Below are 18616 nucleotides of genomic sequence, written 5' to 3' on the forward strand. Positions count from 1 at the left end.
AGAGGAACAACGAACCTACCTCAATTGGGGAAACACAGACATATTTAGCACACATTTTTGTATGGAATCTGTATGGGATCTATGTAAGAGTTATAAATGATCCTATCTCTAAATCTTGGGTCCCACTGCAAATGTGTGGAAGGTGATTCGGGCTCCTCCTTCCCATACTCTTGGGCCATTCGCTTGGCTTATGGGTCCCAACCCTTGCGACTAGCTAGGTTGACGACAACAAAAATACTGAAAGGTGGGAAATAATCAAATAATGGCGTGGATGCTGAAGTAGCGGTACGTAAACAAAGAAAACAACCTGAAAGTGAAGGGGTCTTATCAGATTAACGGCCTGGATATTCGAAGAGAGCAGAAGCAAGTGATGTTGAAATGAAAAGCTAAATGTAGAAGTGTAGGAAGAAGAAAGGGCATCATGGTCAAATTACTACTGCACCCGGAGTAAGTAGCAGTAGTACAAACGTATCTCCGTGAACCGTACTCGCATCCTTCTTATTTTGTCTAAGTCTCTCAGACGCTCAGGCTCTCGGCGTCTCTGCGTCTTAATTGTCGTGCGGCTTCAGCCTTCAGATCCAGCCAAGCTGAGGTCACGGACTTTCTCTTGAAACTTACCTTTTCTCCCACTCCAAGGTAGACAGACACTTATTCCCTCCCCTCTCTCTCTCTCTAGATACAAAACCCAAGGGAGAAAAGATATGGAGATTCAAAGAGAAAACAAAAGGGTTAATATTTTTCAGTCTCTCCCCTGAATTATTCATTAATCTCATTCTTTGAATTATTTAATTAATCAATTAGATTTTTTTTTCTTTTTGCAAATTAGACCCTTTATTATTAGCATCTTTAATTTTAATAAATTTTAATTTATATAATTTTAATATTACCTCAAAGTTTTAGTAAAAACCCATTTATAAACAATATATCTCTGGAATTTATAGGGATTTATGAAGGGTTGAGCACGGACTCCCTTAATATCGAAAATTCTATTATTAATACTCTTTTAAAAAAAAAAATTATTAAATGCTAACTTAAAATTTATACTAGGTTTTATGAAAATAACAATAATAAAAAGTCACAAAAAATAATAATCTTTCAAGAACTATATCTAGAGTTGGAGATGATCCTTCAAGCTGATTTGCTAGCTGAGCCTACTTAGTTTTGTTTCTTGTTTTGTTGCTTTAGGTCTTGTGACTCTGTTCTATGTACTAAAAAAAAAAAACCAATAATCTTTCTATCCAATAATTTTACCATAAATTTATTTTTTCAGGAAGAGGTAAGGCAAGATTAGTATTTTACATATGAAAAGAGAGTCAAAAAGTCTTTCTAAGAAAAATTAAGAATAAAAAGAAAAAGTTTCAAAAAGTGAAGGAGAGAAGAAGGGCCATAGTCCCTTGCCCTAAAGATGTGTTGCCCTTGAATTTATGATTGGGAGAAGAAGATTGTAAATGATAGATAGAGCCAAAGAAACTAATCAGACGTGAGATTTTCCATTCAAGATTATTTTTTGTTCTTGTCAAATATTTAACTTAATGACATGAGCACTTAACAGTGGTTTCTAAGGCAAAAAGTGTTTTTTTTCATCTTAAGTTTTCATCCTATGGACCTGATTGATAAATTGAATAATTTAAGGGATAATATTAAATATAAGATAAGTTAAGGGTGGCGCAGAAAATTTCCCAAAACAAAACCCCTCCTCACACTACAACAAATCAACAATCACCACTTGCTGCTTGACCATCACTTCATCACTCTCTCTCTTCATCTGCTTCTCAGTCTTCTTCTTTCTTCTTCTTGTGGGTAGTGATCATTTGATGGCTCTGATGTTAGAAAATTGCGAAGGGATCATGTTGTCTCTGGACTCGCAGAAATCTATGCCGGCTCCCTTTCTCACCAAAACCTATCAACTGGTCGACGATCCAACCACTGATCATATCGTCTCTTGGGGAGAAGACGACACCACCTTCGTTGTTTGGCGTCCACCTGAATTCGCTCGTGATCTCCTACCCAACTACTTCAAACACAACAACTTCTCCAGCTTCGTTCGTCAGCTCAACACCTACGTAAGTTTAATTTGTATATGAGAAGAAAATTTTACTTCCCCAGCTTCATCTGCTCTACTTCCATGGCCGTAACTAATGAGATTTGATTTGGGTTTGGTTATGTTTGGAAAAATAGGGATTCAGAAAGATAGTTCCTGATCGCTGGGAGTTTGCCCATGAGTGCTTCAAGAAAGGAGAGAAGCATTTGTTATCCGAGATCCACCGGCGAAAGACTTCTCAACCTCAAGTTTCCATGAACCACCACCACCATCCACATTCGCCCGTTGGTGGTGGTGGTGGTGGACCTGGTTTCTTCCCATTTACCAACCGAGTTAGCGTTTCTTCTTCAGACTCAGATGAACAAGCTAATTGGAACGATTCATCGCCACTTTCGTCTCCCAGTGGAGGAGCAGTAACAGTTGGAAGTACCAGCAGCTCGGTGATGGCACTTTCGGAAGATAACGAGAGATTGAGGAGGAGCAACTCAATGTTGATGTCCGAGTTGGCTCACATGAAGAAGCTTTATAATGATATCATCTACTTTCTTCAAAATCATGTGAGACCTGTTCCTCCTAGCAACTCTTATCCTTCTCTTCCTACTCCTCTACAGCCACCTACTTCTGTAACTAATCATGCTGCACAAGCCATGGTGCAAAAGCCTCTGCATCAGCTGCTTGGGTTTTATCACACTGCACCTAAACAAGCTCAACAAGTGAAGGATCTCTTCGGTAACTCCGTTCAAGATCGAGAACCCAACAACAACAACAGCACTAGTAGATTAACTAAGCTTTTTGGGGTACCTCTTCAATCTAAGAAGAGACTGCACCCAGAACCCACTTCTCCTTCAACCATGACAATGGAGACAAGCAAAGCTCGATTAGTGTTAGCTAATGATGAGTTAGGGTTGCATCTCATGCCTCCCTCTTTCTGCTAGTTTGGTTCCTTGCCTTCATTTCCATTTTTTTCAAGAAGCTCTAACCCTATCCCCCTAGCTAGACCCATCTTCTGTTTCTCTCTATTGTTTGATTTGCCCAACTTGTTCTTTACCTTTTGGGCTTCAATGCTGTCTATTTGCGTGTGTGCGCGTGCTATCTGTGGGGATTATGGGGTTGTGTATATAAGTATTATGCTAGTATTGGCTTGTTCAGATTGAAGAAACACAGTAAGTATAATTCATCCACAACCATTGCTTTCTCTCTTCGCTTCGTTAATTAATCTCCTGGAGCTTGTATGAATCCAAAAATCTACTCTCTAGTTTGGGTACCAATGATGTTTTTTTGAGATTTAAAATAGAGATCAGAGAAATATAATCCTTGTAGTTCCTCCGCAGTTTCTCATGAAATGGCTGAGATTTTCCAGATCAGATAGATTTTCAGACTGCATCAGCCTACTTGCCTGTATGATGCGCTCTAGGTCTTTCCCTGCCTAATCTCATTAATGGAGGTACAAAAACTGAAAGCAGCCAAACACTCGATGATAATTTTGTCTCAAAATTTTATAATTACCAAGATATTCTCAAAGCGAAATTTACTCCATTTACCTTGAGAAAAAAGTCCATCTTGGTGATCATGAATGTGATAATCTTTTCTTTGTCGTTTTAAGTAAAACTATCAGTGCATCCATGCAGTAAGGAAACCAGCAGACACACATAAAGAGAGAGAGAGAGAGAGAGAGAGAGAGAGAGAGAGAAATCCATCTCGATTGCTAAAACAATGTGGGTTTTGGGGTAGGAATGTTTCTAGCAAAACCATTCTCCAATTAACTCTCTCTCTCTCTCTCTCTCTCTGAACATCAAAAACCTTTGCTTTTCCTACTTTCAGTGTCTGATGTTCTGAGCAAATCCTTCTAACCTCTCTTTAGATCACTTCTCACACTCCTTACAACTTTCACATACTCCGAGTTTATACTCTCTTTTTCCTCGAGCAAAAAAGAAATCTATACGGATAGATAGGGTTTTAGAGCGTGTGTACACCTTTTGACTGTTTGGTAACCAAACTACTTTCTCCAAAGAACGTCTTTGTACGGCTTTGTTTAGCTTGTCTCAATCTTCCAATCCAATAATACAAGAAAAGCTCATGTAAAGTTTGACCAGTCATTTTAAAGTGGGTCTATTCCTCTACTGACCTTTTATTTTTATTTTTTTCTCTTTACATTTACCCAAAAAAATAGATCTTTTATTTCTTTTTTCTCTCCCTAAAGTTGTCGCTTTTTTCTTTATAAGCCAATTGCTAAAACCATAAAAGGAGATTAGAAGATGGAAAAAAAACTAAGTCAAGAATAGAAGGCTAGGCTTTCATGATGTGGAAGACTCGAGGAAAAGTAGAGTGGTTCTTGGAATATCAAAAAACTCTCAAGCACAAGAAATACTACAATGTATGGTAGAATCCTTACCCTTTGGGCTATCTTTACATCCTTCCATCATAGATTCAGAAAGAGGATTTAAAAGTGAACCCCTCTGAATATATGGTGAAGAAATATGAAGATAACATTATCCTCAACTCTCTCATATTGAAGATTCCAACTCGTAAGTTTTTATCCATTCAATCATTTCTCTACCCAGAAAGAAGGAATGAAAGGAAAAAGCTTTAACCCTAATTTGAATGCTCAATAGACGTAATTGCCTTGCACTTTCAGCTTTCTCTTTTGGTTGGGGTTTGGCCCTAGGCGAGGGAGAAAGTCATAAGAATATGGGCTTTATACACTGTAAAGGTCGCAGAGAACACATTAGGGAAAAGGATCTTTATCCTTTTTGAGGAATCAAGAGGATGCTTCCCCAGAAGTGTTGCGCAACAGCCGTCTTGAACCATGGAGTATCTTAGAAATTTGTGAGAATTTTGAATTTGTCTTCTTTGAGGATTAAAGCCTTCAACATTCAAAATTAGGGTTAAATAATATAGCAATGTGGGGTCACAGTTTCACAGACATAGAACTGTAGAACTTGGACTTTGAAGGCCAAGATATTGGCCCACAGAAAGCCCATTTAAAGACTTAGATTATGGACTAGGCTAGCCCATGGCTTCATCTGACCATAAGCTCATTAGCTTCCAAAGTATTATTAGAAAATTATCTGGGTTTCTAATACCATGGCCATGTCAAGAGCCCAAACAGTATAAGCCCATAAAGAGTGATCTATTTCCTAGGCCACAACTGATAATCATGGGTAGACTGAGGATGCCTGAATTGGTTTTACCAACTATGAAATACATAACCACTCTACTCCTCTATTTCTTGCATTGGATAGTTGTGTGCTTTTTAGCCTGGGCATGAGTGCTACCGGCTTCTGTGGACTATGCTAGGCCTCTGGTGGGGCTCCACTAACTGTGGGTAACTGGGCGCGCTAGGTCGCCGCTACTGCATCCCCTCTTTTATTTACCGAAAAAAAAAAAAAAAAAACAAAAAAAAAATTCCTTTTTTTTTTAAATAAAAAAAAAGATGAGTGATTCTTGTCTTTCCGCCCCCCCCCCCTGGGCTCCCCCCCGCGGCGGAAATAAAATTAAATAAAAAAAAAAAACAAAAAAAACAACCCACCCCCCCCCCTTTTTTTTTCTTGGTAGAATAAAGAATGGGGAAGTTGAAAAGAAAGGAGCTATGGATTCTTGCACAATTCATTTTTATGGTCAAACTTCAATGGTTCCTTCAAGTCGTGCCTGTCAATAAACAACTCCCCCGTAAAGAAAAAAAAAAAGATAAAACTTGTTATTTAATTGTTCCCCTATCTCATCAAGTCGCCCGACGAAAGACATCAACGCTCTAATTTTCTTTTCATGATTCTGCTCGGATCCTATCTTTATGACGCCAATTTTATTATCGACAAATGGACCTTTCATGTACAATAATGGCATTGTACGGTGTAGCGGGTATAGTTTAGTGGTAAAAGTGTGATTCGTTCTATTAATTAAATAGTTAAGGTTCGATTTCATTCCGATCAAAAACTTTATTTCTTAAAAGGATTTCATCCTTCACTCTCGATGATATATTTGAGGAAGAATATAAATTCTCGTGATTTTATCCAAAAGTAAATTATACATTGAAAAGTTGGATTATGGAATCGCGAAGCATAATTTTGTTTGAATTGGATCAAGACTTGCAATTGAATGAGTAAAAGATCCATGGATGAAGATAGAAAAGTTTATTTCTAATCGTAACTAAATCTTCCATTTTTTGGTTTGTAGAGAGGAGATTGAAGCCAAATAGCTATTAAACGATGACTTTAGTTTACTAGAGTTATCGACATATTGTTTCAGCTCGGTGGAAAGAAAATGCTTTTCCTCAGGATTCTCTCAACTAGAAGTAGAAATAGAGAACGAAGTAACTAGAAGTAGAAGGATTGTTCTAATCTAGAAGGATCATCTAGAAAGCGAGTTGTTGCGAGTTGTTTTGGATGCATTCAGACAGAAAAGCTAACATAGATGTTATGGATCTAATTTTTTTTTTTCAAATTTCATTCACGCCTTAGATCAGGGAATCTATCCACCTTCCATAAAGGAGCCGAATGAAATCAAAGTTTCATGTTCGGTTTTGAATTAGAGACGTTCAAAATCATGAATCAACGTCGACTATAACCCCACCCTCCCACAACCGTCCCTTCCCCCGGGGCCCCCCCCAAGAAGAAAAAAAAAAGAGAAAAAAAAAAAGAAGGGGGAAGGGGGGGCCCACGGAGGGGCCCCGGAGGGGGGGGGGGGGGGGGGGTGGGGGGGGGGGGGCCCGTACAAAAAAAAGCAACCATGGAGGTTTGGGTCTTCTTTTTCCCCACCTCCCCCCCCCCCCCCGCCCCCCCCCCCCCCCCCCCCCCAAAACAGGCCCGAAGGAAACCAACGGGCCTGGTCGGGTTTGGGGCCACCAAATCATGAATCAATGTCGACTATAACCCCTAGCCTTCCAAGCTAACGATGCGGGTTCGATTCCCGCTACCCGCTCCATATTAATTGGGTTATACGATATATCCGGTGTAGAAGTAGGCCAACATTTCTACAAAAAAGCAAGCACGACAACCGGTCGAATCACATAGGTCACCGAGCGAACCACAAACCACCCCACTCAAATCTTGAATATGTCCTTGAACATCGAGACGAGCAAAACCAGATTGAGAAGAAATGGTCGTCCCAGGAATATGCCATATGTCGAACGGCAGGGCCTTACCGGAAAATCATACAGACCCAGGGGAGTTAGCCCACCACAAATGAATAAATACTACAGTTGCAGCACCACGCAGTGCATATCTACGCAGGTCACCAAAAAAGGATTGGGTTTTCGGTAAATACACAACCAACCCCAACCACCAATTAACATCCTAGAAGATTTCACAAAACCATCACTTAGTTTTCACTCGGAAATATTGGCGGATGAGTTAGCAGTTGTTGTTCTGTCTTTAGTACCTTCGGTGGTTCCTATACCGTATGCTCCTTGGACTATTTACAAGTGGTATTCAAGCTCTTATTTTGCAACTACCCGGCTTATATAGGCGAATCTATGGAAGGTCATCATTGACTCGCGAAATAGTACTTTAACTATACCAACACGCGTGGTTCAAGATCAAGATAATGTATTTTGATAATATACAAATACGGTATATACGATCTAGAAGTAGTGACAAAAAAATTACAATATGATATTAGGATTAGGGAATTGTAAAAAGGAAAGAGATCTAAAAGATCCCAAGATTCCCCCCCAAACAACCCTCCAATCCAATAAATATGGGATAAACTACCCCCGTACGATATATTAATGTATCCCCGATCAAAATACTAACCAACCAACTCTATAAACTAACCCCCCTAAGTTCCGTAGTACCGATGATGTGGCACCATAAAAAACCAAACCCACTTACCACAACCCCAAGTACAATACCCTAATTAATTAGAGAAAAAAAAATCATAACTGCACCAAAAAAAAATCACCAAAATAAAAAATAATAATTAAAAAAAAAATAGAAACCGAAGAGGAGGGAAGATAGAATCAACCAAAGAAATGAAACACAACGAACCCCCAAGAGTGGTCCAAGGGAGAAACAAAAGTAAACCCCAGGAGGTGTACCTCAAAAAAAAAGCACCACCCCCCCCCAAAAAAAAAAAAGTGGCCCCCACGATCAAGGAGAAGGTGAAACCAAATCGAATGAACCAATCTTAATTCAAAATAAATAAGAGTAAGGTGAAAACCAATAAAGCAAAATAAATGAAGTTAGGGTAAAAGACATTAACTAGATAAATGAGGTAGTATCGCGATCTAAAATGAAGGACAAAGTGACATACATATCAAACAATGGCACAACACCTAAAGGAAGGAGGCAACAAATTTGAAAAGAGGATAGTAATAAAATCAAAGACCAAAAGAAATATCCCATAAATATTCTATTCTAGTATTGCAGCAATTACAATACAATTGTAATAATATTACGCTACGCTTTTAATTGGAATAAGAATTTGGATCTTACTCCCGATGTGCTAAACAAAAAAAGACGTTTGCTCTAAATTCTTATTCATTTCATTTGATTTCATTTAATTCAACGATTGATAAAAATTATCAAAAATTAGAATTAATTGCATGCAATTAGATCAATAAAATCCGATATGGATATGTAATGATTCAGGTTAATCCGTTTATTGGGGAGATAATGATAAAGAAAAATAAGAGAAGAGTTTACAAAGGAGATTAATAATAGGGTAAGATTAGGAAGTTGAAACTAGATATTGTAATGGTTATAAGCCAACTCATGTTGATGTTTCAAGAATTATTTAGAACCCAATTGAATAGAAGACGCGAATGATCGGTTTACGTTATGGAAGAAAGACATGTATATGTGATATTAGATATTGACTAGTTATATAGAATTTTTTGGATTAAAAAAAAAAATTAATAAAATAATAAAAAAAAAACAACGCGACAATCAGATTGTGGTGAAGAGTCCTGAATATCTACTCTTGAATCAGAGATCATTCGATATTTTGAATTTGGAATCTAATATGAAGAGAGAAAGAAGATAGGCTCATACAGAAAAAAGGGGGAATGCCTCATAAGAAATGAGCGTGAGAGCCAAATGAATCGAAAGGTTCATGTTTGGTTCGGGAAGAGATTGTGGAAGTTTTAGAAGATAATCTACTTCATTAAGTGATTTATTAGATAATCGAAAAAGAGGATCTTGAGTACTATTCAAACTCAAGAACTACGTGAGGGGGCCGTTGAACGGTTGGAAAAAGCCGGCCCGCACAAAGTAGAAATGGAAGCAGATGAGTTCGAGTGAATGGGTACTGAGATAGAACGAGAAAAACGGAATTTTATTAATTTGACTTATAAGAATTTGGAACGATTAGAAAATTACAAAAATGAAACTATTCAGTTTGAACAACAAAGGGCCGTTAATCAAGTCCGACAACGAGTTTCCAACAAGCCACAAGGAGCTCTAGGAACTCCGAATAGTTGTTTGAACAATGAGTTACATTACGTACCATCAGTGCTAATATTGGTATGTTTGGGGCGATGAAAGAAATAACCGATTAGTCCTAGTACTGTAGGCATATTTTGCCCGAAAAAGAATTAAGAAAGACTCATGGTCGTAACCATTCGAGCCGACAAATTAGTAATATTATCGTGAACATATTGTGCAAATAATAAGAAGTAAAGATTGTGAATACCCACCGTACCAAGAGGCGACCATTGCCGTATTCATGGTCTTGATGAAGTAATGCAGGCAATTAGTAGAATTCAAGAGGGTACAACGGTATTGCCAATTGGAATCAAATAATGTTGGTGTTGTATAATGGGTGACGGTTTGATGATACAGAAGGAAGCAAAACAACAGAAGAATCCCAAATACCACAGTGAGTCATAGCCGGATAAATCCCGCAAACCATATGGAGGCAAACCAACTCGAAGAACCCCCCCGGAACAGAGCGATATGAACCCTCAAACGGGGCAGCAGATCAATACAGGACCCACAGAAAATAGGGGACAGACAGAGGAAAACCAGAGCACAGATACTATCTCAATCAAAAAGGGCAAAAGTAATAGTGTAGAGCTATGGTCAAAAAGCATCTCGGGCCGGAGTGACTACTCCGGAAAGGGGGCGATGGAATACACTATTGGGTAGCCAACGGCGACTCGCACATACAATACCTAGCTCTATCGGAGCCGCGCCGAATATTTTATGTATCGTGAACGACATACTTCAATCATTTATGATGATCCCTACAAACAAGCACAAGCTTATGGCCAAATGTCTATAGTTGTGTGCTTTTTAGCCTGGGCATGAGTGCTACCGGCTTCTGTGGACTATGCTAGGCCTCCGGTGGGGCTCCACTAACTGTGTGTAGTTGGCGCGCTAGGTTGCCGCTACTGCATCCCCTCTTTTATTTACCGAAAAAAAAAAAACTACAAAATACATAAATGTTCTATTTCTTTTAATATCAACGAAGAGTGATTCAAGTTTAGATTTTCTAGCTACCTAGCTTTTGGTGCTCATCTGTGGGAATCTTATATAGATTTTTTTTCTTTCTTTTTTTAACCAAAACACCATGACATAAGAAGGGTTCCCAGGTGAAGGACCTAGAAAAACAAAGAGTTTTGTACATTTTGTACAATGGAAACTAGGGGAGAGCCAAGTCAAACTTTGGATAAACTAAGCTTATGAGCTTCAACAGTCTAAAAATCTGTTCGATGGTTTAGAGACATATCAACAAAACGAAAACTATGAAAGTCAAGATTGGAAACAAGCGACAAATTTCAGAACCTAGTTTTTGAGAAGCACAATCCACATGAACAAGGGAAAAAAAAAATTCAGCAACTGCTTGTAGACAGTCAGACTTGGCAAATGTGCTTCAACTACAAAGAAGTGAAAGAGGATAACATCCCTAATCACTTGTGCATTTAGCTACCAAAAACCTTTCTCTAGGATCCATAGAATTCACTTTGTAGCTCCTTCGCTGAATTTGTAGACCAAGCACCATGTATATATAAGATAAAAACATCATCAAGTAAAGGGAAATCACTGCCTAAGTGACGCAACATATAGCATAGAACAAGAATTTTGAGAACTCTGATAAGTTGGAAATTATTATTTAAAAGTAAAAAGTACTTTACAAGATATCATTGACGTATATTTATAACTAATTGACAGGAAAATAAAATAAAGCGAAAACAAAAGCCATTATTTATCCATATGGGTTTGGGGGGGGGGGGTCCCCGGGGCCCCCCCCCCTGGGGGTGGGGAAAATTTTTTTTTGAAAAATTAAAAAAATTTAAGGGAAAAAAAAATTTTTTTTTTTTAACTGCTGAAAACGAAATACACGCCCGGTGGGACTCGAACCCACAATCGCCTGATTAGAAGTCAGACGCCTTATCCATTAGGCCACGGGCGCTTGCTTGATGTAAAGGTTCGATAAATTATTTATAATATATTTTGAATCTAGTCACACTCTCCTCTTGCTCTCCGCTGCTCTTTTTTTTCAGGAGCTAATCAGATCTTATGACAACGAAGAAATCATACAAAACAAGAAACTCAGAGCTTCTTGAGCGATGAGGGTACTTGGCTATCTAGTGAGGGTGCAAGTTGCAGCCTTAAGGCTGAATGCAGAAGCTTTCCTGAGTCAATTTATCCACTTGTTGCTAATAGAGAGGCGGAAGATTATATGGGGACATTTTGTTTTGGGAGGTGAGCTAATATTGTTTGTTTGCTGGATGTGTTGTGTTCTTTCAAAAGCTGGTATTTTTAGGGAATTTGAAATTATGGAGACTTTCTTAATCGGTTTCATTTTTTTCCCATTTCAATCTGTTGACTGCAATATTATCTATGTTAAAAGTTTAATCTTGCCTTATCTTTTCTAAAACCTGTACCAGGGCATTCACTGAACTGTTTTCAGCTACTATACGATGCTTCTCCTTGTGCTATGATTTGGTAATGAACCACATTGAAAAGTTCTTCCTTTTCATATGTCATCTTCTACTACTGATTGCTCTTTCTCACTTTCTCAATCCAAACAATGTCTATAACAATGGGCTTGGAATTTCTGGCATAACATTTTGCCCCTCGAGAGATGATTGGTAGTAAGGCTCAGATTCACGGAAGGTAACATCCATACTTACGAAGTGGCGACTAAAGGGATGGTGGTAGCATTTGTAAAGCTTCTGGGAGGCAGGGTATCCAGGGAAGATACAGTAAAAAGATTAGGAATCAATAATAGACTCTGGGTGGGTTGAGTTTTGAGCAAGACAAGCACAATTAAACACCATAGGATCCAAGGTCATTATTCTTGTTGGATATGGTTTAAACTCCCAAGAAAGAAAGAAAGCATATAGGGTGCTTGGATAATTGCAATCATTGGTTGAACGGGTTTTCCTAGAAGATTTAGTTCAATATCTCTCATGACACAAAAATGCATGACAAGGAACCAATGATAAAGGATGAAAATATGGAAGGATTCATGAACTTCAAACACTGAATGCAGGATCCATAGGGACATCATATATGTGGTGCTAAATATTTTTTGACTATTGTGGATGACTATTCTCGCTATATTTGGGCTTTTCTAATGAACTTCAAATCTGACGCTTGGTCTTATTTGCATGATTTTCTTGCAATGGTTAAAACTCAATTCAATTTTCAAATAAAAAAAATTCGCATTGATAATGCTCTTGAATTTTTTAATCACTCTATCACCTCATTTTTTCCAACCATGGAGTTATCCATGAACATAGTTGTGTTGACACCCCACAACAAAATGGTGTTGTTGAAAGCTAAACACCGGCACCTACTCAATGTTGGTCGGGCCCTTTTATTTTAGGCCAATCTTCCACAAGATTTTTGGGATGATTGCATTCTTACAGCTACATACATCATTAATAGGTTGCCTACCAAACTTTTAAAAGAAAAAAAATTCATTTTGAACTTCTTTTTAATAAAACCCCCACATATGTTCATCTTCGTACTTTTGGTTGTTTGTGTTATGGACACAACCACTCCATCATCAAGCACAAATTTGACCCCGTGCTTCTTCAGAAATTTTCATTGGGTACCCTTTTGCTCAAAAAGGTTATAAAATTTTTGATTTCACTTCTCACAAGGTTTACACAAGTAGAGACGATGTTTTTATTGAACATATTTTTCCTTACCACCTAAAGACTTCTCCTTCATCTATTAACCCTACCCTCTCTGTTCCGGTTCCTAATTTTGAATCCTCCTCTATCCCAACCAACCCAATTTTCCCATCTCCACCATTGGACCTACAAACCCCACCACACAACCCTTCCCCACCTCCACTTGTGTTGTTGCCACGTCGCTCCGCCCGGTCGCATAATCCCCCCTCCCATTTGAAGGACTACATATGTTCGGTACTCATGCCACATCATCTTCTTCGGATGCCGGTAAACTCTTTCCTCTTGATTCTTCTATATCTTATAAAAAGATTTCACCTTCTTATCTTAAGTTTATCAGGTCTCTTTCCTCTTTTGAAGAACCCACTAGCTTTGCCAAAGCAATGTTGTCACCTGACTGGAAAGATGCCATGCAGTCAGAGATTGAGGCTCTTGAAACCAATAACACTTGGTCACTTGTTCATTTGCCGCCTCAAAAGAAAGCCATTGGTTGTAAATGGGTCTACAAAATTAAATGACACTCTGATGGTTCTATTGAACGGTACAAAGCACGTTTGGTGGCCAAGGGGTACACCCAAACTGAAGGTGTTGATTTTCATGAGACTTTTGCTCCTGTGGCCAAACTCGTTACTGTACGTGTCTTGCTTGGTCTTGCCTCAATTAAAAATTGGTCACTTCATCAACTTGACGTTAATAACGCCTTCTTACATGGCGATCTTGACGAAGAAGTATATATGACTCTACCTCCGGTTATCATCGTAAGGGGGAGAATGTTGTTTGCCGCCTCCACAAATCTCTCTATGGTTTAAAGCAAGCTTCTCGTAATTGGTTCGCCAAATTTTCTACTGCCTTAATGAGTGTGGGTTTCATTCAATCGACTGGAGATTATTCCATTTTTTCTAAGGGCCACGGGAAATTCAACCATCTTTGTATTAGTATATGTGGATGATATCCTTCTTGCTGGTTCTAACGCTTTGGCGATTTCCACCTTAAAGATTTTCCTTCACCAACAATTTCGTATCAAAGATCTTGGGCCCATGAAATATTATCTTGGTCTTGAACTGGCTCGCTCACAAAAAGGTATTTTCCTCAATCAACGAAAATACACTTTGGATATATTATCGGATGTCGGCCTCACCGGTGCTCACCCAACTTCATTTCCAATGGAATAAAATCTCAAGCTTACGGACTCCGATGGTGATATCCTTCCTGAACTTGCATCTTATCGTCGTTTGATTGGACGGTTGATTTATCTCACCATCATTCGTCCAAATATTGTGCACACTGTCAACATTCTTAGCCAGTTTATACACCAACCTCGCAAACCACATATGGACGCTGCAACTCGCCTTCTCCGATACCTTCACAACTCACTTGGCTAGGGTATTTTACTTCGCTAATAGCACCTTATCACTTTGTGCTTTTTGTGACTCTGATTGGGCCAGTTGTCCCATGACTCGCCGCTCCACCACCGGTTACTGTGTTTTTCTTGGTTTTAGCCCTATCTCTTGGAAGACTAAGAAACAACATACAGTTTCTCGATCCTCTGCCGAGGCGGAATATCGAGCCATGGCAATGGCCACTTGCGAGCAAATTTGGTTAACTTCTCTCCTTCAAGATTTTGGTGTTCATTTGAAGCAACCTACCCCTCTTTTTTGTGACAATCAAGCGGCCATCCACATTGACACCAATCTTGTGTTTCATGAGCGCACCAAATATATTGAAATTGATTGTCATGTCATTCGTGATAAGATACGCTTTGGCCTCATCTACACCGTTCACACTTCTAGTTCTACCCAAATTGCTGACATTTTCACCAAATCCCTTGGCAAAGATTCTTTTCTTTTTCTCAAGGACAAGTTGGGAGTTCTTGATATTCACTCTCCAACTTGAGGGGGAGTATTAACCATAATATGATCGTTGGAGATCTTTGGAAAATTTGATCGTTGGAGATCTTTGGAGATAATGACCGTTGGAGATCTTTAGAGAATATGACCGTTGGAGATCTTGGATCATATGACCGTTGCAAATAATTTCTTTCCTTATGTATAGCATGCTACATTTATTTATTCTTTACTTGATTGTATTATATATACACATGAAGAAGTAATACAAAATCACTTCTACACAAAATCATCTTAACACATAGACAATATCCATCATATAAATGGTATTATTTCTTTGAAATTGCTTATTACAACGATATTGTAATTGTAATCATTTTCTTAGGTTTAGAGGTGGCAGAATAGTCCAAACATCACGAGTCATGTTAAGCTGTAATTCTATCTTTTGTTCTCGCCTCCCTAGGGACGCATATGTAACAGCAAAAATTTGTTCTTTTTTTTTTTTTTTTTTTTTTTGAGGAGACTAGGGATCCTATGCAGGGGCAGGCGTTGGGTAGTGCTCTGTGGACCACATGTTAGTTTGAGGTCAAGGCATTGATATAGCCTCCCAACAAAAATTGCTAGGGTAAGGCTGTGTAAGAAAATTTCCCCTTGGACTCTGTTTTTGTGGAAGTCTTCAACACCAGATTGACCCTTTTAGACTAGAGACCCTTTGCATTGGAGAGCCACCTAAGCCCTTAGGCAACCCAATGCACAAGCCTGCAGTTTGTAGTAGGGTTTGGGGAGGGCTGAGTATAAGCAGGCTAACCACTATTTTCAGGATTTTTTTTTTTTTGGTTTTTTAATTATGTTGCAACTGAAGTAATTTTCTACTTATGTACATGTTAGTATCTGTTCCTTAAATTAAGTTCTTTCCTTTTTCTTTTTCTTTGTTAATTGATGCTTGTATTTGGTGGTCATTTTCCATTTAGCAAATATAATGAGCGACTTGTAAGTTCATAGGTTAGAACTTTTCAAGGTAAATCTTTTTGTTTGGATAAAGAACATCTGTTTATTCATCAGGTCCTTTCAACAATGGTTTCAGTATTCAGCAAATGCATTTTAAATCAGTTGGAAAGTATTCAATACTCAAGCTTCATCATCTAGAATGCCCGTATCATTACTACCTCCACCATTGGACAAATATCTCAATTCATCAGATGATTTTAATGAACTCAAACAGCTGTAACTGCTCCTCTGCCTAATTGCTATGAACCCTAGATGCTCTATACCATATTTCTCTTTTTCAATTTTGTATTGGCTGCACTTAATCCATGGTCTTGACTTGTTCTCCTTGTGTATTTGGTAGAATGGCTTGTAGATCAATGATCTCAAGCCCTCTATTTATAATTAAGTGGAAAGTACACTATTACAAGGAATAGAATTTTACATGAATACAAACTCTAATTTAACTCTTATACAAACTCTAATTGACCTCCTAGTAGAATCCAACACTCCCCCTCAAGTTGAGGCATAGATATTAGTCAAGCCCAACTTGCTACAATAGGAAGGAAATCTCTTTCTTCAAACCCTTAGTGGAAACATCTGCTACTTGGTCTCCAGATCTTACAAAAGGCATGCCGATAGGAAGGAAATCCCTTGTTCCAACTTTCCTTTGACAAAAAACCTGTCAATTTCAATGTGTTTAGTTCGATCATGTTGCACCGGATTATTAGCAATACTAATAGCAGGCTTGTTGTCACAATATAACATCATAGGGTTTGGAACTAGAACTCTAATATCTTGCAACAAACCTTTCAACCATAGTAGCTCACAAACTCCACGAACCATAGCTCTATATTCAGCTTCCTTACTAGATAAAGCTACCACATTTTGTTTCTTACTTCTCCAAGTAACTAGATTTTCTCCAACAAATGTACAATAGCTTGAAATTGACTTCATGTCTGGAGATCCAACTCAGTCTACATCAGTGTATGCTTCTACTTTTATATTATCAGTGAATGACTGAAGTATTTCTTTTCCAAGAGTTCTCTTCAAATACTATAGTATTCTAGTAACTGCTTTCATATGAGCTAAATATGGATTATGCATGAATTGGCTCACTATCCCAACAACATAAGCGATGTATGGCCTAGTGTGGGACAAGTAAATAAGCTTCCCTACCAGCCTTTGGTATCTTCCATTGTCCAATGGTTCTCCCTCTTTTTCTTTAAGTTTAGCTCCAGCTTCAATAGGGGTATCAACTGCTTTACACCCCAACATTCCCACTTCTGATAATAGATCTAGGACATACTTTTTTGGGATAGGAATATACCTTTCTTTGATCGAACCACCTCAATCCCTAAGAAATACTGTAACTTCCATAGATCTTTAATTTCAAACTCTTTGCCAAGAAAGTCCTTCAACTTTTGAATTTCTTCACCATCATTCCCTGTGATGACAATATCGTCTACATAGACAATGAGAAGTGTGATGTTATTACCTGACTTCTTAACAAATAGTGTATGATCAATATTGCTTTGCTTGTATCCAATAGAAGTCGTTGCCTTCAGGAGGCGTCCAAACCAGCATCTAGGAAACTGTTTTAACTCATAAATTGACATCTTCAACCGACAAACTTTCCCTGCAGTATTGTCATCGGAAAAACAATGTGGGATTTCCATATAGACTTCTTTGCTAACTCCCCATGTAAGAAAGCATTCTTTATGTCTAGTTGGTGCAAGTTCCAGTTTTTGTTCACAGCTACAGACAACATAATTCTGACAGTGTTAGTTTCACAACAAGGGCAAATGTCTCCTGATAATCAATCCCATAGATCTGGGTAAACCCCTTTGCAACTAGTCTAGGTTTCAACTTGTTGACTGATCCATCCATATTTTGTTTAACAACAAATACCCATTTGCAGCCCAATGTTTTTTTTCCTGGAGGAAGTGTAACCGGCTCCCAAATGTCATTTTCCTTCATTGTCTACATTTCCTCTACCATAGTTGCTTTCCATCTCTTGTCAACATAGGCTTCTTGCCAACTTTTAGGAACAGATATAGATGATAGAGAGGATATAAAAGCATGGTAGGAGTCAGACAAAGAGTTATAAGAAACATATTTAGCTATGGGATGTTGAGTACAAGATCTTACCCCTTTTCTAACAGCAATAGGAAGATCAGAAGAAGATACCTTAAGGGAAATAGTAGAATTTGATTATGGAGTTGGAGACTCATGGTAACGTATCACCTTTCTCCACCTGCTTTAGCCGGTTGTAATTCTTCCTCTGATGAGTCTGCACCTCCTTATTCTGGTCAATCAAGTTTTGAAAGACCTCAATAGTGTGTCTCACAGGAGTGGTCTCCCCCTGGCGAGGTTCTTCACATGGTTCAGAGAAACGAAGGGGGAGGGTTAGAGTCCTCAGGTATACTGGCTGAAGTCTCCCCCTAGTTAGGAAACTCTTATGGGACTCTTAAGTTATGTTGGTGTGTGATAAGAAGATCTAGAAAGAACACCTCTCTTCTAGGACTCTCCCCTTGGAGAGGTGTATAGTAAGGGCAAAATTCATGGAAAATTACATCCATGGATACAATGGTTTTCATGAAAGGAGGATGATAACATTTGTAGCCTTTCTGAATAGCAGAATCCCAAAAAATATGTAGCATA

The 18616-nt window shown here is 38.5% G+C and overlaps 1 protein-coding gene and 1 non-coding gene across 2 annotated transcripts; one reads left to right on the plus strand and one right to left on the minus strand.

Annotated features, from left to right (window-relative positions):
- The first annotated feature begins 1699 nt into the window (after positions 1 to 1699).
- Positions 1700 to 3704, plus strand: LOC149016336 (heat stress transcription factor B-4-like). The gene is made up of 2 exons (XM_089155714.1): positions 1700 to 2063; positions 2179 to 3704. Exons 1-2 carry the CDS (start codon positions 1815 to 1817, stop codon positions 2974 to 2976), a joined length of 1047 nt encoding a protein of 348 aa, XP_089011840.1. The 5' UTR covers positions 1700 to 1814; the 3' UTR covers positions 2977 to 3704.
- A 7615-nt stretch (positions 3705 to 11319) lies between these two features.
- TRNAR-UCU (transfer RNA arginine (anticodon UCU)) lies at positions 11320 to 11392 on the minus strand. Its single transcript has one exon. It is a non-coding gene; the product is annotated as a tRNA-Arg (tRNA).
- Between the last annotated feature and the right edge of the window lie 7224 nt (positions 11393 to 18616).

The sequence above is a fragment of the Hakea prostrata genome, chromosome 5 (genome assembly GCF_041222555.1).
Source record: "Hakea prostrata isolate BN-2017 chromosome 5, UWA_Hpros_2, whole genome shotgun sequence".
NCBI lineage: Eukaryota > Viridiplantae > Streptophyta > Magnoliopsida > Proteales > Proteaceae > Hakea > Hakea prostrata.

What these genes read in the sequence shown, in the direction of transcription:
- LOC149016336 (XM_089155714.1), top strand. Translation starts at nt 1,815, where the DNA reads ATGGCTCTGATGTTAGAAAATTGCGAAGGGATCATGTTGTCTCTGGAC. An exon ending in TTCGTCAGCTCAACACCTAC is followed by an intron (nt 2,064 to 2,178) that starts GTAAGTTTAATT and finishes TTGGAAAAATAG; the next exon opens with GGATTCAGAAAGATAGTTCC.